The following is a 27,510-nucleotide window of genomic DNA, read 5'->3' as shown; positions in this document are numbered from 1 at the left end:
ACCCATATGTACGGGAATGGCTTACCATGCAATTTGCAAATCTCACTCGCCAATGTCCATTGGCTTGTTTTGTTACCACTCGAAGGTGATTGGGCTCTCAGGCGAGATCCCATTGTGTCAATCAGATCTGACGTAACGTCGAACGTGACTGACTGATAGGGAAAGACGAGATCTTCTTTAAGGGAGTTACGCTGAAAAAAAAATGCTAACCTAAAATCTGTGCCTCGTGGTTATATAGAAATTAATTGGTCAAAAATATTTCTAATTTTTTACAGTGTATGTTTAACCATTTCTTTGAACTATTCGCATTTTTCCTCTTTTTGAATATAGGGACACCAGAGAAATGATCTGCGGTCTTCATTTCTAGTTCGATCTGATTAAACAAAAAAACTTTTTGATGTTGTGCTAGGGCAGCTTTTTTACCAATGAAGAAAAGGTTCAGATACTGGTCAGCTTCACTGATCTGGACTCATAAAGGACACTTCATTAAGTTAAGTAATTTTACCTTAAGAAGGACATAATTAGATTTAGGCAGACATCCCACCAGAGACAATAACTGAACTCTTGGTGGCTTCCAAGGCATGATGGTCTGATATTTCTCAAAAATGACAGGAGAATTGTTATTGATTTGTATTAATTTTGAGTAACTTCTGAGTGACTTTTTCGAGTCAGTTCCCTCTGTCTTCTTTTCTATCACACACACACACACACACACACACCTGATTTTAATTTCATGCTTATCCTCTCCTAAATTCAACTTAGATGCTTTGCTATTGCATTAACAGTGCAAAGGGATGCGTCAGTTCCAAAGTTACAGCTAATAAACTCTGGAAGCTCTCGCTATTTTGGGCGTTAAAGGACATGGCCTGGCTTTAAAAATGCATAGGGAGACAAACATGCTTTCTTGCTCACTTTCAGACCATTTTACGTACATCTTTATCACCCTAACTTTCACACTTCATCTTTCACTCTCTTTTCAGAGTCAGGTGATGTAAGTTTATAGTGTCTGTAAAGGATTCCTGTGGGTTAGCCGCTCTTAATGATCATGTGATTCCACTACAGACTGATAAAGTGATACTGTGAGAATCTAAAGACCTTCACCAACACAGTGTAATCCTCATTTTCTAGAAATAGCCCTACAAAAAGTATTTTATTTATTTTCATGGTTTTTATAATTCTATCACAATTACCAATTACAATCTAATTCACAAACATTTTTAAAAATAAATATAGACATTCTCAACTAAAAGCCATTCAAACCTAGCTGTGTATTCAGATTAAATTTTCTTTGACTTGACACAGTATACAGTATATTGCTAGTATTTACTAGTATATGTAGTAGATGTTTTAGTTTAATATCCACCTGATTTTGCAGTGCAGAAACAAGCAAAATTTTTTGCATATGTGTGGGAATACTTTACAATTCATTAGAATAATGTGCAGTAAACACTAAAACTATTTGAACTACCAACCAGTGTGTTATAATACATTAAAATAATATGGTAAGAAATACCAGTTTGCAATTTCAAGCAGCATAACAAGCTGTTTTGTACAGCTAAAAATAACTGGAAGCGGATGACACTGGAAGCCAGACACATTCAATTTACAAATGGCCACGTCACGTCAAAAATAAGGTGGATACTAGAGCCTGATTATATTTGGAGGATTCTTAAACATATAACATTTTGCTCAAGATAAAGGTTTGTAAAGTATTTGTGACTAAGCAGGTCTACCAAACATTTTCATTTATCTCAATGGCTGTTTCTTGGCTTGTTTAGGGAGGTACATAATTTGAAGTCTGACATCTTTTCTCATGGGCATAATTGTTTGTCAGCCATAAATGCGATGTGAATAATCACTTTGGAAGAACAGGAAGATGAGAATATGATTGGCTAAAGGAACATCCTTGGTTCAAACTCCCTGTTAAAGATCCATAACTTTTTAGCTGATAGCAGTGCATTAAGCTGGAAGACATTCAGTGTCCAAGTACATTGATATTAGTATACTTACTACATAAAGTATACTTAAAATATATTTGAACTTTACTTAAGTCTAAGTATACTTAATAAAATAAACTTGAAATATACTTATTTTTCGTAAGAGTAGGCAGGAGGTTGTGATTGGTTAAGCACTTTCCTTTACTTAATGGTGTCGGTGTGCATGTGTCTTCTGTAACTGTGGGTGTTAAGTATTCTCCATGGAAACAAAGCAATTAATTGCAAATAAAATACCATCTTTCAGGTTCATCCTTGCCGGAGGTCAAACACTTATGTAATGAAGTGTTTCATACAGTGAGTTGGTGTGAATTAATGCGTGTATCATGTCCCAATCGTCTCCTTCATCCTCTTCCTCATCTTATCTCTCTTCTCCCTCCCTTTCCATTGCTTTATAACTGTGGTTTATAAACCCTCTGGGTGTGGTTCAAGCATTCGGAGCCCAGACAGTAAAAGTTTGTCAGTGCATCTGTTTATGATTACAAACAGAGTTTGCGATTTCATTTACTCTATACACACACACACACACACACACACACACACACACACACACAGAGGAACTTTACTAAATAAACATTTAAACGGTTAGTTCACCCAAACATGAAATTTCATTTATCAGTTACCCACTGTCATGTCCCTCTAAATCCCAAAGTGTTTTGTCCATCTTCAAAAAATGTTTTTACTGAAACTTGAGAGATTTCTGCTCCATTATTAAAAGTCCATTACCAAACCTTTAATGCTAAAACTTTTAACGTCATATAAGAAATTCAATCATGCATTAAGTCTTCTGAAAAGACACAATTGCTTTATATGATGAACCAATTTAATTTATGCGTTTTATTCATCTGCAAGATGTTTGTTAGATGTTTGTTAGACAAACATCTAACATCTTGCAGATGAATAAAACGCATAAATTAAATTGGTTCATGAATTTCTTATATGACGTTAAAAGTTTTAGCATTAAAGGTTTGGTAATGGACTTTTAATAATGGAGCAGAAATCTCTCAAGTTTCAGTAAAAACATTTTTTGAAGATGGACAAAACACTTTGGGATTTAGAGGGACATGACAGTGGGTAACTGATAAATGAAATTTCATGTTTGGGTGAACTAACCGTTTAAATGTTTATTTAGTAAAGTTCCTCTGTGTGTGTGTGTGTGTGTGTGTGTGTGTGTGTGTGTGTGTGTGTGTGTGTGTGTGTGTGTGTGTGTGTGTGTGTGTGTGTGTGTGTGTATAGAGTAAATGAAATCGCAAACTCTGTTTGTAATCATAAACAGATGCACTGACAAACTTTTACTGTCTGGGCTCCGAATGCTTGAACCACACCCAGAGGGTTTATAAACCACAGTTATAAAGCAATGGAAAGGGAGGGAGAAGAGAGATAAGATGAGGAAGAGGATGAAGGAGACGATTGGGACATGATACACGCAATAATTCACACCAACTCACTGTATGAAACACTTCATTACATAAGTGTTTGACCTCCGGCAAGGATGAACCTGAAAGATGGTATTTTATTTGCAATTAATTGCTTTGTTTCCATGGAGAATACTTAACACCCACAGTTACAGAAGACACATGCACACCGACACCATTAAGTAAAGGAAAGTGCTTAACCAATCACAACCTCCTGCCTACTCTTACGAAAAATAAGTATATTTCAAGTTTATTTTATTAAGTATACTTAGACTTAAGTAAAGTTCAAATATATTTTAAGTATACTTTATGTAGTAAGTATACTAATATCAATGTACTAGAAGTAAACTTGTAAGTGTACTATTTCAATACTGCTTGGGTTCGGGAAGAGTACAGTAGATTTGAAGTAAATTCCTTCAAACAATGTATGTTTATAAACAGTATGTACAACTATGTGAATAAAGTATTTAATAGGCTACTCTGCAAAAGTTACCTTGAAAAAAACCTTTACAGTGGTAGTAATGAATTGCCTAAAATTTAACTACGCTTCAATAAAAGGAGCTTCAATAAAAGTCCTCCACACGGCTCAGGGGGGTTAATAAAGGCCTTCAGAAGCAAAGTGATGCGTTTGTGTAAGAAAAATATCCACAGATTTGTTTGTAACAAAAGTAAGTCTTTATTGTCACTTTTGATAAAAGTATTACTGATTCCAAACTTTTTACCAGTAGTGTAAAGACTTTTAAACTGTACAAACTGTATATTCTATCCCATAAACCTAAACCTCCCCCTAAAAACAACCCTCACAGAAAACATTTGGGATTTTTACATTAAAAAAACAACATAATTTAGTATGATTTATAAGTTTTTCTCATGGGGACCAAAAAATGGCCCCACAAGATCAAACATTTCTGGTATTACTATCTTGGTGGGGACATTTTAGGACAATGACATTATGTCCCCACAACATGGAATACCTGAACCACACACACACACATGCGGAAGCCCCACCTCACAGCTCCTTCTAATCTTCAAACACACCTCACCACCCCTCGTTTCCTCCCAGCCCTCCAGCTCTCTTTTTCACATGCTCCTGCAGGTCGTCTTGTTCTGTTTTGTTCTGTTCTGTTCTGTTCTGTTCTGTTCTGTTCTGTTCTCAGAATGCATTTGAGGTACTGACGGCAGTTCAACAAAAACAGTTAACATTTTACGCAACAGACCTGTGACTGAAACTTTGGTTGTTTACAGTTATTTTCAAAAATGGTTGTACAAGCTGTCCCAAAACAAAATGTACACAGACTTAAAAAAAATGCACTAATATTAGTTTCTTATCATTCAAAAGCATAAATGTGTTTGTGTAATGTGTTTAAAGACCGTCTGATAATATGACCATCAATGATATTCTTATATCAACATCATCTTTGAACCCCTTAGCTGCACACTGATGGAATACATCAAGAGGGACAGAGACCTCTAGAACTTTGAAATTCTATTCGACTGAGAACATGAGATGAGCTCTATCAACTTCATCTGGAAGTGATATTCACAAAAGCACAACTGACAGGTGTGCAGGTCACATCAAGGGTATAAAGGGATTGGATTTGGGGGGAAAATGTTGGAATGTTACCCTCATAAACAAATACTACTGACCATGTTTGTTTGTTTGATTCTACATTATTCCACTATAGTATACCCTCTGGCACAACACATTCCCTTCTTACTTTCTTCAAAGCCATAAGAAAGGTAATGTTTTTCTTGCTGCAGCAAATCCAGGATCCCCCCGCCCCACGTAGACCAACAAGCACAGGAAATCGGGATTATGAATCCACAAATGAATTTGTTTAGAAGTATTGCCTGTCAGGTTTTTCCTCAAAGCACAAAGCACATACCCACAGGAAATTTACACTCTTTGTGACAATGTGAATGAGGATGATGACTAAGAAACACTCAGCCAGGGTTGCACAAAAAATCATGTTTAAGTAGCAGCCCATTTAGAGAGTTATTTTGATAGCTGGAAAGCTTATGCGTCATATTCTTGTAATATTAGTATGCGTGTAGGGCATTGTATTTAATATTCAGCATTAAACAAGTCTGTTAGAAGTCTGAATGTAACCGGAAACTAACCAGACTAACCCTGTGTTTTTATTGCTCTTAGGGCATGAAAAACAAGATAGGAACTTTTTTTTTTTTTTCACATATTTTACAAAGAGATTTGAAAACACCTGATTGCTAAAAATCACACTGTTCAAAGTTCAAAAAGTTGTGGAAAAACGGCAAGATTCCAGTAGACCAGCAGATTGTATCCGATGACTCTCCCTCTACACTCCTCCACCACAGGCAGGTTAGGATTTCCCTCCGAACCAGACACCGAACAGTCTGAAAAATCAATAGATCAATGTAGATTGGAGTCTGAGGTTTTCTCAGAGAGAACTGATTTTGTCCATTTTGAGCATAATCAGAATTATCAGCTAATAAGGGTAAATCAGACTGGAGGGAGCATTATCTACATAGTCTGAGTTGGGTTTCAACTTATTTAATGTAACGAGTGAAGTAATGCATTACAAGTAATGTGCATTACGTAATCAGATTACTTTTTTGATGTAACGGGTAGAGTAACATATTAAAAGTAATGTGCATTACTGTTTTGATGTTACGAGTAAAGTAACGTATTACAAGTAACATGCATTACATAATCAGATTACTTTTTTGACGTAACTGCAAATTACAATCTAATAACACAAGTAAATTTATTTACAGCCAAAAAAGTAACTGCAGATGAAGTATTTTCAGGAATAACAATAGTCAAAGTAATAGGATGAATTGTAGCTGAAATAATAGTAATGCATGCTGTCCAATTTAATGGATTATTCAGAATTTCCTACCAATTTAGAATCATTATGAAAATGTAAGAATGATTTTACTCCTTAGATGTTACAACTTTTTTTTTTTTTTTTTACCTGCAAGAGTCTCATATGATAGAAGGAATGGATGGATATTCTGGAGGAATTTGGCATTTCTAAATGGCCCTCAACCATCTTGGTTTGGAGAAGAATTTTTTTTGACATACAACGACTTGCCACTTGGTGGCAGTGTATAGGATGATGCACTAGTGTCCACTGTAGTGGTTTGTGTGCAAGCAACTATATGCCATCAAAGCTCATACATACACAAGAAAATGGCTTTTTTAATACATGTCCACTGTAGTGACCTCTATGCTTGAAAGGGTTAATCACAACTTATTTGGACCGGTCAGGAAAACCTACGGAGCCCCCCTAGTCCCACTTTGTCAAAAAAAAAAAATTATAACTATCTCGTGGCCTCAAGATAGTATCTCGTGGCCTCAAGATAGTAACTCGTGGCCTCAAGATAGTATCTCGTGGCCTCAAGATAGTAACTCGTGGCCTCAAGATAGTAACTCGTGGCCTCAAGATAGTAACTCGTGGCCTCAAGATAGTATCTCGTGGCCTCAGTAACTCGTGGCCTCAAGATAGTAACTCGTGGCCTCAAGATAGTAACTCGTGGCCTCAAGATAGTAACTCGTGGCCTCAAGATAGTAACTCGTGGCCTCAAGATAGTATCTCGTGGCCTCAGTAACTCGTGGCCTCAAGATAGTAACTCGTGGCCTCAAGATAGTAACTCGTGGCCTCAAGATAGTAACTCGTGGCCTCAAGATAGCATCTCGTGGCCTCAAGATAGCATCTCGTGGCCTCAAGATAGTAACTCGTGGCCTCAAGATAGTATCCCGTGGCCTCAAGATAGTAACTCGTGGCCTCAATATATAGTATCTCGTGGCCTCAAGATAGCATCTCGTGGCCTCAAGATAGTAACTCGTGGCCTCAAGATAGTAACTCGTGGCTACTTGGGCGCAGAGATATCACGCAACACCTGAAATAAAGCTTGCCACAAAGAACCAAGTAATGATTATGCATGAAACATTTGAATTGTTTATTAATAAACTAGTGTTTACTATGTCAGTGGCTGCAAAGATAAAGTTGACAATGCAGACTCGCCATCTTCGCAGTATTAACGCGCCTATAGAGAGAAATGCACACTTCATATGAATTAGCCTACATAAGCAGAGAGTAGCCAATTTCTTTTAGTTTTTAATTGTTTTGTTTAAAAGTAGACATTTCAAGCATTCTATAGATTGAAGTAGATAAGCAATTTATAGATAAGCAAGTAGCTTATACGCTGAGTTTCGGTTCATTTATGAGACGCGCTCCAGTTCACGCGCCGGCGCCTCCGTGTCCTGATTATATTGTCTACTATATTTGCTTCTTATTTATTAATCTAGGCAAATTTGTTGATGAAACATTGATTAAAATGAAGATACAATTAATTCAAAACGAAATTTTCAAGCAAAAATAATATTCGAAGATCGCTGGGTATTATTTGATTATTATTCGAAAATCGCACCCCTCCACCACATGCACGCACACATGCATGTATAGGCTACACACCAGAGCATGTGAGCAAAGCGGAGCGGTGTGACGCTTAAATATAAGTTAAAAAACGTAAACATACGTTTCATATTTATGTTTAAATAATATAATGTTTTTTTTTTTTTTTTCATCTATGTTGATTATATGAAAAGGGAACCGTATGAGATGAGTAAGATAAGATCAAGATGACCAATATATCGGAAAACATTTGGAATGGGTCAGACATGATTAAGTTATTAAGTTTTGTTTTGTAGAAAGCCTTTTCAAATTCAAAGTGAATTTCGTTTTGTATAAATTGTATTTTCATTTTAATCAATGTTTCATCAACAAATTTGCCTGGATTAATAAATAAGAAGCAAATATAGTAGACAATATAATCAGGACACAGAGGCGCCGGCGCGTTGGAAAAAAGGCCACAAGTTACTATCTTGAGGCCACGAGATAGTTATAATTTTTTTTTTGATAAAGTGGGACTAGGGGGGCTCCGTAAAAAAAGGCTGAGTGAAGAAGGTTTTGTGTTTGTTACAGGGGGCTGTCTGTGTGAACTCTCACAATTAAAGAGTAAGTTCACCCAAAAATGAAAATTCTGTCAGTAATTACTCACCCTCATGTCGTTCCAACCCCGTAAGACTTTCGTTCATCTTCGGAACACAAAAATATATTTTTGATTAAATCTGAGAGCTGGATCACTCCTCCATAGGCTTCTTAAGGGATCGAAACTGACCGGCCCAAAAGTTATGAAAGACATTGTTGAAATAGTCCGAGTGACTACAGTGACTCTCTGAGTTGCAGAACTATGCCCCCCTCTGGCGACAAGCGAAACTGCCTTACTGTCTTTGTCTTGCGTGGAGTTTGCGTTGGGGTTTATGAACTACAAGCCGGTCTCTTTGAATCCATCTTCTACTTTTGTCGAAAGTTGACTGAAGTTTTGTCGCTCGAGTTGTCTTCGCTAATACGGAGAATGGCGGCGAATACACACACCTGCCAGACATAGTCAGGGGAGCGTGAACGCGCATGACGTCACGCCCAGTCTCACGTTCCGGCCCGAATCCCTCTTATTTATTTTACTGTACAGGATTATAGAGGCAATCGCAGTGATCAGAGAAGGCTCATTCAGCCCATCAGGCAATTGTTTAAGCATGTATGGGTTAGAAAAATGGGTATTTTTAACATGAAATGTTGCGCAATGCACCTTTAAGCTGGTGTTCTGAAAAGGTCTCAAAAAAAAAAGAAAAAAAAATCTGGATTTTGGAGTTAGTTGAACCAATATTAAAATGATAAAGTTATTTTTCAATAGACATATATTTTTTTTTTGTGTGTGAAAAGAGGGTGGGTGTGGCAGTGGGGCTCATTGGGTGGTCAGCACCCCTAAAGCTCTGACCCTAGAATCGCCCCTGGTGACCTCTATGCTTGAAAGGGTTAATCACAACTTATTTGAAAGGAAAGTAGACCAAACAAAGTTCAACAAACTCTAAACAGATTGTAAAGTACTGAACAGATGAGAACACAGTAAAATAATAAACAAAGTAAAGAAAACTGTACTTAGGAAAACATGTAGAGAGTACATATCTAAACTTTGTCTACTGCTGATTTGGTCTTATCCAAAGAAAGCTGACATGTATGTTGATGAAAGCTAGCTGTATCTATTGTTGGAGCAAATATGTTTGCTTTATGTAGTGACAGTGACCTTTCTATTGGGTTCTTTCTAATGGATGTCATTGCATAGTTTGTGATACTCATTAAAATAAATCTGTTCTGCATTTGATTTAGTAAAAACAGTCGGCCTGTGCAAATGATGTATCAGTCTTTGAATAGTGTAGGCCTATTTGTTGTAACAAAATAGTATAGTTGATATTTGTATTTGATGTGTTCCTAAATCTAAATAATACCTGTTCAATACTATACTTAACCTATATGACCTCTTTCCTCTAACGCACAGTAAAAACACAATTGCCTGAAATAGTAGGCTATTTCAGGAAACAGTGCCATCTTGTGTTTACTAATGTAGTTCAGTTGCATGAGCTAAACAGTTACAGCTACAATTTAAATCAAAATGTTATTGCATTCACTTAGAAAACCTTTTATTATCTTCTAAAGTTAAAGCCTAGTTTATCCCATTTCACAGGCTATAACCTATCTTGTTACTGGATAGGCTACTCAGATTTGTTTAGTGGCTGTTAAAATCTGTAAATAAATACAATAAAGTTTTCGCTCCTAAGAAAGATAAAAAGGTAAAATAATAACAAATATGATTAATAATAATAATACGCATACTCCGAGGGGGAATTTGGGGTGACTTCACTGCGGAAGACATCTCTAAAAAGGCCATTTCACATTTAAAGACGCAGGAGGGCGCCAGAGGTCGCCTCTATTTCTTGTCAACTGCACACCTGACCTGAGCAGAAAAGAGCACAGACTGACTTCAACTGCAAACTTTTGAATATCGATTTGACTGTATACTATATAGTAATTAGCTGCATACTATTAGCCCTAATGACCACCTATAGGCTATTTTAATCAAATTCTTCATCCTTCAGAAAATAATTTCTAATCTAATCGAGTGACGGCACAATACGATTTTATTGGCTACTCTACAGGCAATATGTTATAAAATAGCCAAATACTTTTAGTTTAAAATGTTTTATACAATTCTGTTTTTAAATCGCACCACAGCAGAGACAAGTCACCTGAGGATTACAGCTGGCAAAGCTTAGGCCACAGAGTTTGTTGAGTTGACAGAATTGAGTAAATTGCCAGTTCTCGTGACTGAGGTAGTTTTCTATGTGGGTCTGCGTACGAGGCGTTTGGCGCGACAGAGCATCATATAGGGCTGGTTCCGCGCTTTATCCCCGGTGTTTACCGGGCAATAATTGCTGTTTTGCGCACCTGTGGGTGTGAGTAGACTGGCGCCGTCTGTGATTAGTCAGAGGAATGCAGACTGCTTCCGTAGAATACACTGACAACATTTCAACGATAGATGGCATTCCAGTAAAACCGTGCTTCTCAACAATGGAGAAATAGACCCCTTTAATCAAGACTGTAAGCTTCATTCCATAGTACTTTTAGACCATTAGTAGGCCTATGTCTAAATGTAGGTTATTGATAGAGTAATTTACATGCGCAATGCTCCATTTGCCAGGTTAACGGTTCAGGCATCTTAAAAAGGTTCCCTTTAAACAAGAAACTTAAATTATAAATGAATTACATTGAATTAAATTAGCTGCGTCAAAATGTTCTAACTATAGAAAGGAACGTGCTTTATGTCTTTAAAACTTTAGGGAAAGCAAAAACTCCTGTGCATTTAAGGGCTTTTTTTTCCATCTGGAAAAACAAATAGTCTTTGATTTTTTTCTTTAATAGTCTCTTTTTGAAATGTCCATAATTATTTTGCTAATGTTTTTGGACTATTGAATTAATTTAGTAGATGAATGTATTTTTTTAAATCAACTCTTTGTAAATAAAAAACCTTTAAGACCAGCTGCAAGATGTTTTGTTATTTCGACTTGTCAAAGGTCTTCCTTCAGCTGGCACTGGCAGGACTGCCTGCGAAGCGATTGGTTCGCTTTACCACATGACGCCCAGTATATGGCCCGCCCGTCAGCATCTCCAAGGCAGAGACCGCCGCGGAGCTCAAACCCTCTATTAACCATGGATATGTGACTTGAGGCAAAACGAACTATCTTTATAAGTTTTGTGATTTTTGTTTCACCGATTAATTGTTAGAGGTAGCCTACATATTTTGAACATTATAAGTGGTCACGGTAAGTATAGCCTAAATTCAGTTTACTTTTTCCTGCAAAAATGACCGCTGTTCTGGATAGCCTTGGCTCGGATATGCATACAAACCATATTACTTCGAGCAGCTTCAGTACCGTTCACAAGTCGCAGGATTCCCCAACACTGCCGGTGTCAACTGTGACCGACAGCAGCTTCTACAGTAGTGCGCAGACAGGACACTGCACAGGGACAGCGTACGCACAACTGGCATCTTATTCCTATCATCCTGGTACAGTGGGTAATGTCCACTACAGCCCCAAAGCTTACGATTTAGGCTATGCTTCTTCCTATGGCGCTTATGGAACGTATGGACCCAGTTCTTCACCCACACCAACCGAACCGGGTAAGACCACCTCAGCATTCCCAAACGTCGTTTTCTTTTACCTTCATTGTCTTCTATTCTTATATTTTCTAATGACAATTTTGTGGTTAATTTTGATAGAGAAGGAAGAGAGTGAACCGGAGGTACGCATGGTGAATGGAAAGCCAAAGAAAGTCCGGAAACCGCGAACCATCTACTCCAGTTTTCAGCTGGCGGCTCTCCAGCGCAGATTCCAAAAGACCCAGTATCTTGCGCTCCCGGAACGCGCGGAACTGGCGGCGTCTATGGGCCTCACACAGACCCAGGTCAAAAGCGCGGGTTCTTTTTGTTGCTATGATATGTGTAGACTATATTTCTGTAGTCCTTTTATTTTCATTGTAGACCTGTGTCCCAAATGATGTTAGTTGTTTTGGAATTGTATTGCCTGTTTAACTTAGATTTGCGCGTTGTTTTGAATATCCACAGGTGAAGATATGGTTTCAGAACCGACGCTCAAAATTCAAAAAGTTGTGGAAAAACGGCGAGATTCCAGCAGACCAGCAGATTGTATCCGGTGACTCTCCTTCTAACACTCCTCCACCACAGGCAGGTTGGGATTTCCCTCCGAACCAGACAGCGAACGACGGGGACACGGTTTCAGAGCAGCCCGCGGGGCCACCAAACACCACTGCCCCATCGTTCTTGACAAACTATTCATGGTACTCCTCCACGAATACGGTCACACATCTACAGCCCAGTACCTTAATACAACCTCATCACAGCTCTGCAATGAGTGCAGGGACCATATTCTAACAGAGGACTGAATACACCTGTTGTAGGAGGAAATAATAGGCCTATCGTGTCACTGGACTTGTATTTTAGGAGAACATTAACTTTAAAATCTATTTTCAGGCTGGGTTTGCTAAAGATGTTTGCTGTGGAATACTTTGGATGCGCTCGAACAAGCATATTAAATTATTTTTCTATTTATTTATTTGTTTTCGTTATAGTACAATTGAAAAAGGTAATCAGATGTTTATTTCACATTCCAAGTACAAACGGGTAGCCCTTTTTCGTGTGTTGTACAGAATATAGGCCTATAGGTTTAGTGATAAATCTATTAAAATGCTTATACAACCTGCAGTCATAATTAAATGTGCGTTTTACTATCAATTAACGTTTCGTTCTTTGATTATCGCGTAGGCCTATGGATGTTTTCATTGACCCACGGTTTTTGTCTGTAAAAATGATACTTGATCTTATCAATGGATCGTAAAAGTGTCGTGAAGGATCGTACAATCATGTAACCGTGTGTGTTGATATTTCCACGTCCGTTGAACCATGGCAAATTTTTCTTTAAAACGCTCAAATCATGTGAATGAAACTAAAGTGTGACAATTTTGGACGCTCTCTGCGTAAATAGAACATGGGTTCATAAGCACTAATCTAATTTAGTTTTAATAGAAATTAAGAAATTATGGCCGCAAAGGCTTGCAGAAAACATTATTCTACAGACCATGCATACTTTTTCTGTGTATAGACAATCTGTTTCAGTGCATAGCATAGCGTTTTTAATGCATGTGTGATTATTCGGTTGAACGAATCGAATTCTATTTAATCCTTTGTTAAAAAAAAAATAATAATAATAAAAAAATTGAGGAGGTATATCCTCTACCTCTGGCATTCAGACGCGTCTTGGCATGCGCAGAAGGAGATGCGAGGGCGTTCCGCGTGCGGCGAGAGCTCTTCCCACTCCAGACTCTCTGGAGTCAGCTCGCTCCTCTTCCAGACGTTTTATGAACGCCACTCAACCAGAGAAAAAATACATAAAACCGCCTCAAGCAGACCGCCCTGGAAACATTCTCCTCGAGCCCTCGCTTCAGCTCCAGCACAGCCTTGAGCTATTCTTGTACGGGGACACACAGTTCTCATAGCTCGCCTCACGTCTTTACATAGTCACGTTCAATATTTTTGGAACTAAAATTAGTTACTGGAATAGGTGGGAAATCCGGATTAAGGGCAAAGCATATACAACCACTTGCCCAAGTGTTACTTTCAAGTTAAAATGTGGCTTTGCCCATGTTTGCATATTCTGCAGTATCTGTAATCTAGTCCATGTAACCTTTTTGTCATTGTGAAATTGGGATTAAACGTTTCTGTAATTATAAGTATGGAAAATACAAAATACAAACAGTAGATTGCATATTTGCTTTATTGGACGATTTGGCCCTCAAAGTGGAATATGTATTCAGCTATGTTGTATGTCATGAATGAACCTATTATTAATTTCTGAAATTCAAAAACATTTGTAGGCTATTATCTAAAAATACTAAATTTTAAAGGTAAAACATAATGAAAAGAATATATAGGCCTTACAGGAAGAAATCAATCAGCTCGACCGAACAAACAAACACACAGCAGAATCATCAGTATTCCCGAAGTTTAGGCTACTCACTAGCTATTTATAAGAATAAAGTTTCATGGGCTGTTGTAACTAATTGTTTATATTCTATGATTTGTTTCTTTTGAGGTTAATTTGTGCTTCCGTGGTTTTTCTAAATATGGGCATCGTGGTTACATGCCCTGAATTCTTTGATTCTTATTGAAAAAGACAATCTATTTTTATTCTGATTTGGGGTATCTCATTCTCAAACCCAAAGACTATGATTGTAGCACATTTGTACCGTTCTGCTTCACTCCTTATGTCAACATTCACAGCTGGCAGTAATTGAAATGCCAGGGCTTATTTGCAACCACACCAGTCCAAATGACTGCTTCCGCGGATTCAAAGCCACTACATCTGCATGAAGCAGGGGGTTTCTATTATTTCTAAAAATTTCATTTGAATAACTTTTGATAAAGCTTTTTGTAGACTAGCTAAGCAAAGGTTTACACGATGGTAACGCAAAAGTTGATTTGGCGTTGATTTGGTTCATTTAGGTCGGAGAAATCAAAGAACCCCATCTGACTGTAAATCATTATTGCGCATTCACGGCCACATATGAAACGGGGGAAAAGATAGCCTATAGGCCTATAATAACTACTCAGCAATATTTCAACTTCAAACACTAAGAAAAGATAATGAAATGCTGTAAATAAAACAGAAAATACGGAAAGAAAACGCTGAAACTAAAAGTGAGCGAAAATACGACATTATAAGGTCAATAAGGATCACGACATCGTGAGACTACAACACCTGCTACCGGTTCATGCTGTATCATCAGAAAAAACGCTTATAGATTCCCTGCCTATTCCCTTTTTCTTTTGTCCGACTGAAAAGATTCCCTCTGCGACAGAAACTGCTCGTAATTGCGACAGACAGAGGAAAATGCGTGAGGATGCACAAAAACTAAATGGCTGCAATTATGATTCGATTTAATGAGCACAGATTAGAAAGGCTGGAGGCACCATGTGCGGCCAGAGAGTGTGATCAAATCACAATAGGCTAGACCTTTAACAGATATAGCCTACAGATGATGATTAATAATAATAGTAGCTAATAATGTAACTAGTAGGCTACATCATCTTCATAATCTGCCCTTTCTAGTTTTATTTTTGTTTAGTTTTTTTGTAAGCTATGCCTTATGTATTTTACGCTAATAAGATTAAAGGCTGAAATTCCATCCGAGCTGCCGCTACAGCCTAGTTAAAAATTCAAAATAAAGACATAACCGGGCTAATCATTCATGGCCGTTTAAATCTGTTATCTACTGTAGTCCTAATAATTTATCCCTTGAAAATACATCATACGTATTTTAATATAGGCTACATTATGAAGGACACAAAAACTCATAGATCATGTAAACTTTTTTATGTGATAGTGTAACTGCGCGTTTCTTTAGCCCAGACCTATAGCCTATGGACTGTTTCAAGCAAAAGCAGGAATCTTACCAGATGGCACAGCAAACGAACCTACGGATTAACTAGTAAGGGTCACAATGTAATTAACTTTAATTGTGCAGCCACTAAACAGATACAGCCCAGAGTGGAAGTCGGCTCGAGATTCGTGCTCACGTGAACGCACTTTCTGGTCATTTGACTTCTTTCATCCAACGAGTTTTTGAAGCGATTTAATAGCTTAGGCTACTTGTAAAATATGATTTCTTTTATACCATCAAAATTGACTTCAAATAGTTCATTGTAATAGGCTACTGGACACAGCTATTGTCACTGAGGATGAATGCGCACTTCTTCAGGCAGCAACATTCAAACTCTGTCAAATGTCAGACAGCATAAGCAGTCTCCGAATGATGTCGTGAAGCAGATATGATTATAGGGTATTCTTGATAAGCTACACATGGCTCATACGGTAACCCATGGCCCATAAATATAATCACCTCTCGAGAGATCCACAGCGCTAACTACATTACTGCGGAGTAATATTATGATGTACGGAGAAACCCCGCCATAATAATAAGACATAATGACATTTCATTCCCTGTGCTTTCAATGAGTTCTGTCAGAGATGACATCAGAAGCAAAAGAGTTTGCAACAGTGAAGAGATTTTGAAACTCATTACACAATAACCTACATGCATTAAGTAATTAAAACCCATTCATTCAAGATGTAAAAACCCATTAATGGAGCTGCACAGCTGTTTCAATAAGATATTTGGTCAAGCTAATAAAATAAAATAAAACATTGTCTACATGTTATGAAACACATTTATTTAAATAACAGCTTGTTATTCTAAAAACTTCCAGATCACACGTCACACTTCAAGATGTTCCATAATTCTTGTCCAGTCAATCTTCATCTGGTAGTTTAGTCAGAATCTCTACACCATCGCAGGTGATGACAACCGTGTGTTCAAATTGTGCCGATCTGAGTATTAACACACAAGACAAGAGAACACACACACAGGTAAACATGTTGAGAGATTTATTCTTCCAACTTAGAGCAGGTTTTCAATCAGTGGGCTGGGTCCCACTAAGGGGTTTCAGCAAACTTCTGAGAAGGCATAAAGGAGGGGCTTAAAATTATTTAAAATAAAGACGAAACAAGCATTAAAATAGGTCAAGATAAAACTTAAAAATCAAGATATTTTAATTTACCCCCTCAAAAACTTTTTTTCCCCCCAACCTGTTCTCACAGGGAAAACGAACTATGTTACAAGGTGGCGATTTTGTGTGAATCTTACAAAAACTTACGATTATTAGAAAAATGTAAGCATGGTTCACTTCTAACCCAGCCACTAAATATACCCGTTACTGGAACGTAAGCAGAACGTAGGAAAATGAGATTGTACAAATTCATACTATATAGCCACAAATTTGCCAAAATGTTAAATAGTTACGAATTGCCATGAGATCGTGGTGTTGTTGTTTTTTCCTTTGAAAAATTATAAATGTAACCTGTCATAAAAAAAAAAAATTTAAACCTCAATGAGCATTTTTATACATTTTATGAATATATATTTTTCTAGCTATGCCAAGCTCGAAAATATTTTGTCAGATAGAAATTGCGAGTAAAAAATATATATTTAAAAAAAATCCTTATCCAGAAAAAATCGCAAACAACTGGAATTAGGTGGCCTTGGAGTCAAAAAGGTTAATAACCACCGCCTTAGAAGTAGAATTAAAGGAATGAATGTTAGTATCCATTTTCTTATAATGCATATTACATCATACATATTATATTACTTAAAAATCAGAGCTCTAATCAACCACTGACCAAGTAGTAACACTCTGCTCTCACCTGCCAACAGGGCAATCAGTTCATTTGCAATTAACATTGGAGTGCTCTCCAGTGAAATATATGCTGTTAAAGGAAAGTTTATAGCAGAGCACTTAGCTCTCAATGTGCTTCAAATTCTGAGGGTACTTAGTCTTTCTGAGCTAAATGTCAACAGCCAATAGAAACAAAGTTCTTGAAGATTCTCAATAGAAATTGGCCACTTATTCTTGCATGAAGTAATGAATGATTAATGTAGGCTACATGTAAATGGCTGCATTGGGCTCTCATTAAAAAGGTGGTGAAAGAACGGCATGGGTGACAAAATTAAACCACACCTTTTGTCATCCACAGATACAGCAGTCCACTTGTCACTCAGGATCCTGAATTCTGAGGATCCCTCCATAAGAATGGGTTCTGGAAAAATGGGATATGATGGTTAAACTTCCTAAAATCCTACAAATGCATGCTTATATTGATGTGATCTCTCTGTGATCTAAAACAATGATCAGTACACACACATACCTACGGTGAAGGACATGCCCTCTTCCATCTGTAGATCATTGTCATTGGCTGTAAAAGAGAAAAGTAGTATGAACCCCTGGTGATAATAAGGGTAAAACACCTTTGCTGATCACATCAATCCACTTCACAGTTACAATAATACAAAAACTAAATAGCTAAATAAGTAAAGCTTAGACATATCAAAGGGTTTGTTCACCCAAAACGGAGCATTCTGTCATCATTTACTACCTTCATATTAATCTAAACCTGCACGAACATAAAATACGATACTTTGAACAACATTAGTTTCCAAACAACATTGGACCTTACTGACTTCCATTATAAGGACGAGAAAAACAAGAAAAAAAAACCCCTGAGGCATTTTTCAAAATATCCAGTCATACAGGTTTGGAATCATATGAGGGTGAGTAAATAATGAAAACATATTTTTGCGTAAACTATCCCTGTAAGCCAGCCAATCAAGGCTAATGAAGATTCCAATTAAGTACAATGAATGAATAATACGTTAAATAATTTGAACTCTTACCATGATGCCATATCTCTGGATGACCATGGAAATACGTTCCGATCCCATGACCGATAAAGTATGGACACAAGCGGAATCCATTTGAATTAGCTATATTGCTGTAATTCAGAAACAAAGATGATAAGGGAATGCTATGATTTAGCCTATGTTTAGCCAAGTTTATCTTGGTTGCTGTATGATACATTGCTTGTTTATTTTTCTCTTTTGGATAAAAGTTTCTACTAAACAATTAACAGGGTAGCTCATCCAAAAATGAAAATTCTGTCATCATTTACTCACCCTCAGATTACCACTTTGACGCTTCAAAAAGTTCATAAAGAGATCGTAAAACTAATCCATATGAATTGAGCGGTTTATTCCAAATTTTCTAAAGAAACACGATCATCGCTTAATATGATGAACGGGCTGAATTAGGCTTTTATACACGTTCATCAACGCACACATCAATATGATAAACTGAAGCTCAAGTATGTTCGCTTGACGTGCGAGAACATATGAGGTTCATTCTCATGTGTCGCGCAGCACGTTTGAGCCTCTGCAAGAACCAATTAGGTTTGTTCTTGCGTGTCAAGCAGGTTCGGTTGAACTTCGGTTTATGTTTACTGATCAATGTTTATATGTGAATTTAAGCCTAAATTCAATCTGTTCATCATATAAAGCATCTTTATAGTCTCTTCAGAAAATATGGACTAAACCACTAAATTCATATGGATTAGTTTTACTATCTCTTTATGAACTTTTTTTAGCGTCAAAGTGTCTGTTGTGTAGCTGTCAATGGAGGGACTAAAATCTCTCAGATTTCATTAAAAATATCTTCATTTGTGTTCTGAAGATGAACGAAAGTCTTACGAGTTTGGAACGACATGAGGGTGAGTAACTGATGACAATGTTCTTCATTTCATTTCCATTTTTTGCTAACCCTTCAAGTGTAAAAGTAAATTCTGGTTTACCAATGAGTCTACACCCAATTAGGGAGTTGCCTTCTACATGTCAAATTTTACAGTGTCTGAAATGCACACTAGAAACATTCTAGCGTAGTTGTTTTTTTTATTATATTCGGGGAAGGGAAAGGTAGAGGACAAAGAAGGTGTATAACACAAAAAGAAAAAGACGAGAGAATAAAAGACAGAGACAAAGAAATGTAAAGAGACAGTTTGAGAGAGGATGCCAGGGTGCCAGCATGAAAAAAAAAAGGGAGAGAAGGAGTGAAAGAGAGGTCTAAGTGCTTTTTCCTAAGGAGAGGTAATTGTTCCCTCTGTGTGTGTATATAATAACAGTGTATGTCCCTGTAGAAGCTCAGAATCCTACGCAGAGAGAGAGAGAGAAAGAGAGAGAGAGAGAGAGAGAGAGAGAGAGAGAGAGAGAGAGACAACAAAAGCATTGCTTCCTCAGGCACAGACGGAATATCTATTGCTACACTACACAAAATGCATGAAAATCCTCACATTTAATCACCTAAATGTATTAATTTCAAGATACATGTAAAAACACACATTTATGCCATGAAATTAAAGTAGAAATAATAAAATATTCACAGTACACTTTTTTTCAGGTACACGTTTTGACCTTGAACCAATTTCAGCATCTCTACAATTGATATTTTGCAGATTTACGTCTTTGTATTAGAAGTGTAAAGTCAATAAGATGCTGTTAAAGATGTCTGTACTGTATGTGAGTGATTGAGAATGTCCTCTCTCTGTGAAAAGGCTCCTGCGGATCTTTTCGTGTCTCTGTGGGGAGCTGAATCCACCCTGGCAGAGTCTACGATTCTCAAAGACAGCAGGAGCAAGCCTGTAATTTACTTCGCTCTCTCTCTCACACACACACGGACACATGCACACATCCAACAAGACAAACTAACCTGTAATTTACACCCCTTTGCAGGAAAAACCCCAATGCACTCTGGGTAATTGCTTGCTCGGAGCTCACTGAGAAATACATTAACTCTGTGTAGTCCTTCTTCAGACACTACACTATCAAATAAGGGCTTTATAGTCTGACAAGGCAAGATTGCTGTCTTTTTTTCTACTTTTGTGCACAATAGGGATAACAGAGGTTTAGGGGTTAGATGTGCTATTTTTAACAAGAAAAAAAAGAGCAAGTGGGTAAATGTAATGAATAAAAGAACATTTCCCACAGACATCATTCTTGAAGGTGCTGGATGCTGTTAAGAATTCAACCGGCGATGCAAACTGGGATGAGTGTGGGAACGGACCTTATAGTGTTGCCAATGATGCACAGAGGTTGTCCTGGTCCGCAGGCGGCGATGGCCTGATCTCTGCACTGACGAGCCACATCCACTAACTTCCTCCCCTGTTCATTGACTGAGCCAATCAGAAATGTCTCTGAGGTGTCACCGTGGTAACCTTCCAAATAAACCTACAGAATGCAAATCCACTATTTACAGATACTGAGATGCGTGAAATAGAACTGCATTGGAATCTAACAACAATTAACTAACAATTTAAAGAGAGGACTCACTGTGACATCTATATTGATGATATCTCCATCCTGCAATGGCCGACTAGAAAATAAAACACAATATTGACTGTATATGGGTCAAAGACAGGACTGTTGTATTAAGATGTTGGTAACACTTTACAATAAGGTTCATTAGTTATTGTATTAACTAACATGAACAAACCACGAGGAATACATCTGTTACAGTATTTGTTAATCTTTGTTAATGTTAGTTAATAAAAATATAGCTGTTCATTGTTTGTTCATGTTAGTTCACAGTGCATTAACTAATGTTAACAAGATTTGCATAAAGTATTAGTAAATGTTGAAATTAACATGAACAAAGATTAATGAATGCTGTATACGTGCAGTTCATTATTAGTTCATGTTAACTAATGTAGTTAACTAATGTTAACTAACGAACCTTATTGTAAAGTGTTACCAAGATGTTCAAAAATACATTAAAGATGCAATTCATACACTCTTTTATAAGTATGTTTTTCATTTCTGAATTAAAGAAAAAATCCTGTGTGTTTTGTGTAATTGCGAGTTATGTGGTGCGACCAACATGCAGATATATGCAGAAAAATTTGGTGTGACCAACATGCAGGAAACAATTCAAGACTTTAACTGTGTACCAGAGGCTGCATCATTTAAAGGACGTTTTTGAAATTGATATTCAACAGTCTGAAAACAAAACAGGGTTCACAACCTGCCTAAATATGTTTACCGTGGTCCATTTCTGTGCATAATAATACATTATGTAATCCTCTGTCACGCTGCTGTGACGCAATCGGCCTTCGAAGGATGCAGCCTCTGAATTGGGACACAGCTTTTGTATCAAGGTCAATAAGTCAGATAATTTGATAACTTTTTAAGACAAGGTAAAGTTAAATCTGATTGTCTTATTTTGTCATATGACTCCCCGAAAAAGTTTATTTTATAATAAAAAGTAAAATATGACTTTTTACTGGATGGTTACACTACTTGAGTAAATAAATTCAAATAAATTCAAACTTTTGAATGTTTAAGAAGTTGGCACATGTGCATTAAACTAGATTTGTAAAAGATTTTTCCTTTATTATGATATTTAATGTCAGGGATGCCCAATCCTACACCTAGAGGGCCACTGTCCTGAAAAGTTTAGCTCCAAACTTAAATTAAACACAGCTAAACCAGGTAATCAAGGTACTTTTGAGTGCGTGAAACAGAGCCTCTAAGGTTAACCCAAATGGATATCAGTAGAGGTAAGGCTTCAGTTTGCTGAATAAACTGCTTTTGTGAGAAAACAGATCATCACTACATGAATTGACAACCTGTACAGTAACATGTTGGCCATTCAATATTTATTTTTTAGTGAGCTATATATTTGGAGTTTACAACAAAAAAATCTGTTTTTTTCACAAAAAATTTTGCAATGAGTATGATTCAGTTTCGACAATTCATTTCTATGGTATTCGCAAACAGTGATTGACTGTCATACAACTCTGAAAACGATTCAGTGACGTCAAGGCTATAATGTTATCAAGTTATTCTCCAATAGTAGAGCTGCGCATCTGTGCTAGAAACTTCTAGGCAGGTGTTGGAGCAGGTTGTACCTAAACTCTTCAGGACATTGGCCCTCCAGGAGCAGGATTGAGTACCCCTGTTCTATGCCATTGACCCATATACTAACAGACACATTTATAGACTTTCAGTCACAACAAAGCACTCACATTTAATTGCACTGAGTTACCTGTCTGGAATGCCATGGCATACTACATTATTGACAGAGGTACAGACTGACTTCGGAAACCCCCCATAATGTAAAGGAGAGGGGTAGGCATTGTGACGAACCGCTTCCTGATGGACTATAAAGTCTATTTCATCTGTCGTCATGCCAACCTGGCAAACAAACAATATTGTGAGGTGTCTGCAAAAAACAATTCAAGGACGTGTCACATCAAGCTTATTCAATATTACAGTCTCAAATTTCAGATAAGTGCAGAGTATACCTTCAAACTCTTTCCTGCCAGCAGTAGTACGTGTCTGGCTAGTTGACATGCTCTTCTTAATCCCTGGACCTGCTCCTCATCTTTAATCTCTATGTAATCTGGCCACTCAGGCACTTTGCTGGATGACACGTAGTCCGGCCTCTGAATGTGCTGAGAAAAAAAGAGCAAGTCTTTTTCAAATTTAAAGTTGGCATCAAACGAAAGTTGCGATAGTCCTTTCTTCGCTATTACGGTGTACATCTGAGTGAAACGGCTTCTCGAACAAGAAAAATTTAGGGCGGGACACGATTTTGTCCATAAGGAATAGTTTGGATCATTGTGCTTTTCTATAGCTGTGATCTCATGTGAGTGACAGGTTGTCCCACCCTCGCACGAGTCGCGCCAGTAAACACTTCATCAGACAAGAGAAGAGCTGTCGTTGCAAGAAGGAGGGGAAATTATTTTGATTAAAGATTACACATGAATTAAAAAAAAATAGTAATGTTAACAGATAAATCATTTATAATAAATTTGTCAATTTTGATTTCATGGCGACTATAATCAACATTAAACTTTTAAACATTGTCAAAACCATCCATGATCACAGGGATCCGCAAAAACAATTAAAAAATCCTGTATTATGCTGCCAGGCCAGTAGTTGGCGAGGTCACTTTGTAAAGAAAAACTACATGCCTATAGACTGAACATGTAATACCATGCGCATGATGTCACCCTTTTCACAAAATAGAGTTTTTGTAGTTTACACCAAGACAATAACGGAATCGTTTTCAAAAACGTTCACTTTGAAACCAGTTTTCAAAAGTATGTGTTTTCAGGCCCCCAAAACGCTGTTGAAACTGCGTAGTTGAAAACGGTGTAGTGCAAACGGCCCCTCAGTGTCATTTGATGATGCATTGATTACCTTGGGTACAGCATAAGAGGGGCGCACTATGGCAGGCCGGACCACACTGGAACTTTTTGATTTTCTCCAGAAGAAGCATCGGCGAGGTGGGCATTGGTTGGCACCAGATGAGCTCCTGTTGCAGATGGGCAGCTGTGCTACTCTCTGTAGCAGCCTTGAACCACCTATTCACAGCCAAAAAGATGAACAAATGGTATGATAGTGCTCTGCAAAGTGTACTTCTCTCTTTCGGCTATCAAGTGTGATTCCAAATAGTGAGTGTAAATGTTCAGTCCAAAGGGCACTTCAAACGATATACTGTATGGAACAAGACTGTATATGGATAACCTCTTCATAGGATGTGGGGGGGGGGGGGGGGGGGGGGGGAGACACAGTTTAAAGGTAAAACTGTTGGCATTTTTAACCAGCTTATTTCACCACATAAAGTACACCAGATGTGACCATTACAATGCCATTATTATGACTATGGGACAAATAACAGTTAGGAAAAGACACCTATTTAAATGATGTGTTTGTTTGTATACGTATATGTTCATTTAAATAGGTGTCTTTTCCTAACTGTTATTTGTCCCATAGTCATACAGTATATATATATAATTTGTGATTAATATTGGCTCTTTAACAAGTTAAAAAAGTTCACTTCTGTAACGTTCTGAGAAAAAAAGTCAGAATTGCGAGTTTATATCACACAATTCTTCTTTATATCACTTAAATCTTTATATATTCTTTAGTTTACATTCTTTATATCACCCAATTCTTCACGCAATTCACCAATTGTTCTGCCTTTATAGCTCACAATTGCCAGATTATATCACGCAACTAAGAAAAAAAGTCTGAATTGCGAGATGTAAATCACAATTGGGAGAAAAAGAGTGAGATAAAATGTCGCAATTACTTCTTTTTTTTTTATTCTTCGGCGGAAATAAGCTTCCATAGTTTTTACATTAGATTTAGATTAGATTAGATTTACATTACATTTTTACATCAATTTGAAAATATATTTATGGTTACCAATTTTAATGTTAAGGGTGATTAATCACGATTACTTACAGAAACCTGTGCAATTAATTTGTTTTGTTTTTTTATTGATTCACAGCACTAATTTAGATATAGAAAATTCACATTGATGAATTAAATTATATAGAATACATATATATATATATATATATGAACTTGGTAATTCATAATATTTATTTACACTAAAATAGTATATCATAATATTCGTATCTGTATGACTAAAGTGTTGTCTGTGTTTGATGACATTGCAGGGCATTTCAACCAAATTTTCAAATGAATTTTGCCAAGTGAAATTAAGGTCTACAAATATTCCTTGCTTAGACTCTGTGAATCATGTCCCAAACCCATTCCCTTTCTCAAAAGAATAACACAGCTGCAATGTAAACAAATAGTCCAAACAATTACACCATGCAATGATGCTCTCATAATATGATGCTTAATTTTTTTATCTGAACCACAAATGAAAATAATTCATCATCATACATCAAAAAACATGTTGTAACTCATACCAACAGGGACAGCAGAGGTTTGTCTACAGGGAAAAAAAAAGAAATAACTTTTTTTCTGAAGACACTGTGGTCAAAAGCCCAAAATAAGTGCAGTTATACAGGGGTTGAGTTACAAAGATGAAAAAACCACTGATGAAGGGAGTAACTCAAAAGCAGCGAGGGGTGGCTGAGGGGGTTTAAAATAAAGGCAGTAGTGGGTTAACCCAGGGTGGGGTAGCGGGTGTGTGTAGTGACAACAATTTGGGTGGCAGAGAGCAAAGGATGTGGCCAAGGATGTGGATTGCTCTGAATTCCCTTTGTGTGTATGTGTGTGGTCGACTTCAGCAGACTTATTCTGGTGCTTTAACTGTAATACATAATCCTTACTTCAGGACTGCAGTATATCAATGTGATCTGATAATCTTAATGTCAGTGTATTACCATTAATTGCTCTGTAATCCCAGAGGCGACCATTCCCAATTCACATATATCTATCCTAAACAGTATGCTAGATTAGAATTAGCGTGCCTCAAACAAATTCTGGATGGTCTATTATAATTGTTCTGAATGTCCTTTTGTCTAAAATTGGTGATGGTTAACTTCATAACTACAAACATGGTGGAAATGTGAGCAATCAATAGTTATTTATTTCTCATTTAGAAAATAATTAATGTCAAGTAAGTTTAATGATTAATGCTGTAAAAAAAAGAGAAACTACTTTGTTAGTTTTTATCTATTAAGTGGCAAAGCAGTTCCACCAATTCATGCTTATTAATAATTATTGTCATGTCAACTGGATCATGTTATGTGTCTCTACTGTATTTATTACTGTGCCCAATCATTCATTGGTAATAATCTTGAAAAAAAAAAAAGTGTCAACACCATCAATTAAATAAATGGGAAAATCTCAAACAGAAATATGAGGTGAATGTATTTGCTTGGTTGATATTTATTTTGCTATTGATTGTATTACTGAAACATGTGCAGGTCAGGTCCTTTTCAGAAAACTGACTGTTGTAGGAGAGGCCATGGATGGTTGTAACACAGGGTGAGTTGTAACACAGTTAGTTTAACCACTTAGAAATTATAGGGATGAAATAAGTCATAACATTTCACTTTTGGGTTATAATTCATTTAAATTTAAACGAAGAAAATGCCATGGCTGAAAAGACAGCGAGAGTTGTAATGCTACTTTCCCTATTTACTTCTACTGGACCCACAAAGACTCTGCCAAACCAGCGAACAATAAGAGCTCCAAGACTGCCATGAGTCCAGCCTTTCCATTGTCTTGTCTTGGAACAGTAAGCAGTGCATGAATAAGTAAGCAAATTGTTAAACTTGTTTATTTTTAATTGTTAAAGATTTACTTGGAGGAACCAAATATAAAAGTTGAAACCCCCATCTTGATCAACAACTAAACTGAATTGCCCACTATGGTGACTGTATAGCTTATAAAACAGCGCGGCTTTGGGTTTCATATTTATAGTATCCAGCGTACACTGCCGATAAGCGATTATAAATAATAAGACATGAGCGACAACTGTCTCGTTTGAGTCACCGTTTGGCTTGCCTTACCGTCCGAATGAGTGTTTATGTTCTACAATTTAGACAGAAAAGTCTACCTCTTCCTAAATGAACCTGTAAACCTACCTGTTCTGTAAAAGCATTGAGCGGCACAGGGCGCAGCCATGTTTTCCACGGAGGAGAGTCACGTGCTCTTCCAAACAAACAGTAGGGCGCGTCGCGTGTTCACGTTAGATTATTTTGTATACAGTACAGTAATATAATTTATTAATTAAAATTAACTATTGATGTAAACCCCTAGTGTGGACGTGGGATTATTTTTTGTTATAAAATCGATGTCACTCATATTCCAGAATTTAGTAGACTACTAGGGAAAAATCCCTACATTTAGATAAAATATTGCCAGCTGCATCAATGCTGTAGTTCACAGACTCCTAGTGAGCATGGTTAACAAAAAGCACTTTGTATTAACTTG

General features: G+C 37.1%; 2 protein-coding genes across 3 annotated transcripts; one reads left to right on the top strand and one right to left on the bottom strand.

The window, feature by feature from the left end:
- Nucleotides 1–89: 89 nt before the first annotated feature.
- metap1d (methionyl aminopeptidase type 1D (mitochondrial)) lies at nucleotides 90–27,244 on the bottom strand. 2 transcript variants are annotated; one of them, XM_056254346.1, is made up of 10 exons: nucleotides 27,162–27,244; nucleotides 24,007–24,170; nucleotides 23,106–23,255; nucleotides 22,847–22,995; nucleotides 21,133–21,175; nucleotides 20,867–21,030; nucleotides 18,652–18,749; nucleotides 18,126–18,173; nucleotides 17,939–18,017; nucleotides 90–175 (listed from the first exon to the last, which is right to left on the bottom strand). In XM_056254346.1, the coding sequence occupies exons 1-10, from the start codon at nucleotides 27,199–27,201 to the stop codon at nucleotides 118–120; spliced, it is 993 nt and encodes a 330-aa protein (XP_056110321.1). In that variant the 5' UTR covers nucleotides 27,202–27,244; the 3' UTR covers nucleotides 90–117. The 2 variants fall into 2 exon arrangements, with proteins under 2 accessions (XP_056110321.1, XP_056110320.1); XM_056254345.1 differs by lacking the exon at nucleotides 90–175 and adding an exon at nucleotides 16,569–16,751.
- On the top strand, nucleotides 11,441–13,181 carry dlx2b (distal-less homeobox 2b). Its single transcript, XM_056254348.1, has 3 exons — nucleotides 11,441–11,968; nucleotides 12,068–12,252; nucleotides 12,413–13,181. The coding sequence occupies exons 1-3, from the start codon at nucleotides 11,650–11,652 to the stop codon at nucleotides 12,737–12,739; spliced, it is 831 nt and encodes a 276-aa protein (XP_056110323.1). The 5' UTR covers nucleotides 11,441–11,649; the 3' UTR covers nucleotides 12,740–13,181.
- Nucleotides 27,245–27,510: the final 266 nt, after the last annotated feature.

This window comes from Rhinichthys klamathensis, unplaced genomic scaffold (genome assembly GCF_029890125.1).
Source record: "Rhinichthys klamathensis goyatoka isolate OS25496 unplaced genomic scaffold, OSU_Roscu_1.1 h1tg000111l_1, whole genome shotgun sequence".
Classification (NCBI taxonomy): Eukaryota; Metazoa; Chordata; class Actinopteri; order Cypriniformes; family Leuciscidae; genus Rhinichthys; species Rhinichthys klamathensis.
The sequence above is the reverse complement of the archived record's forward strand: the minus strand, read 5'-3'. Positions and strand labels throughout refer to the sequence as shown.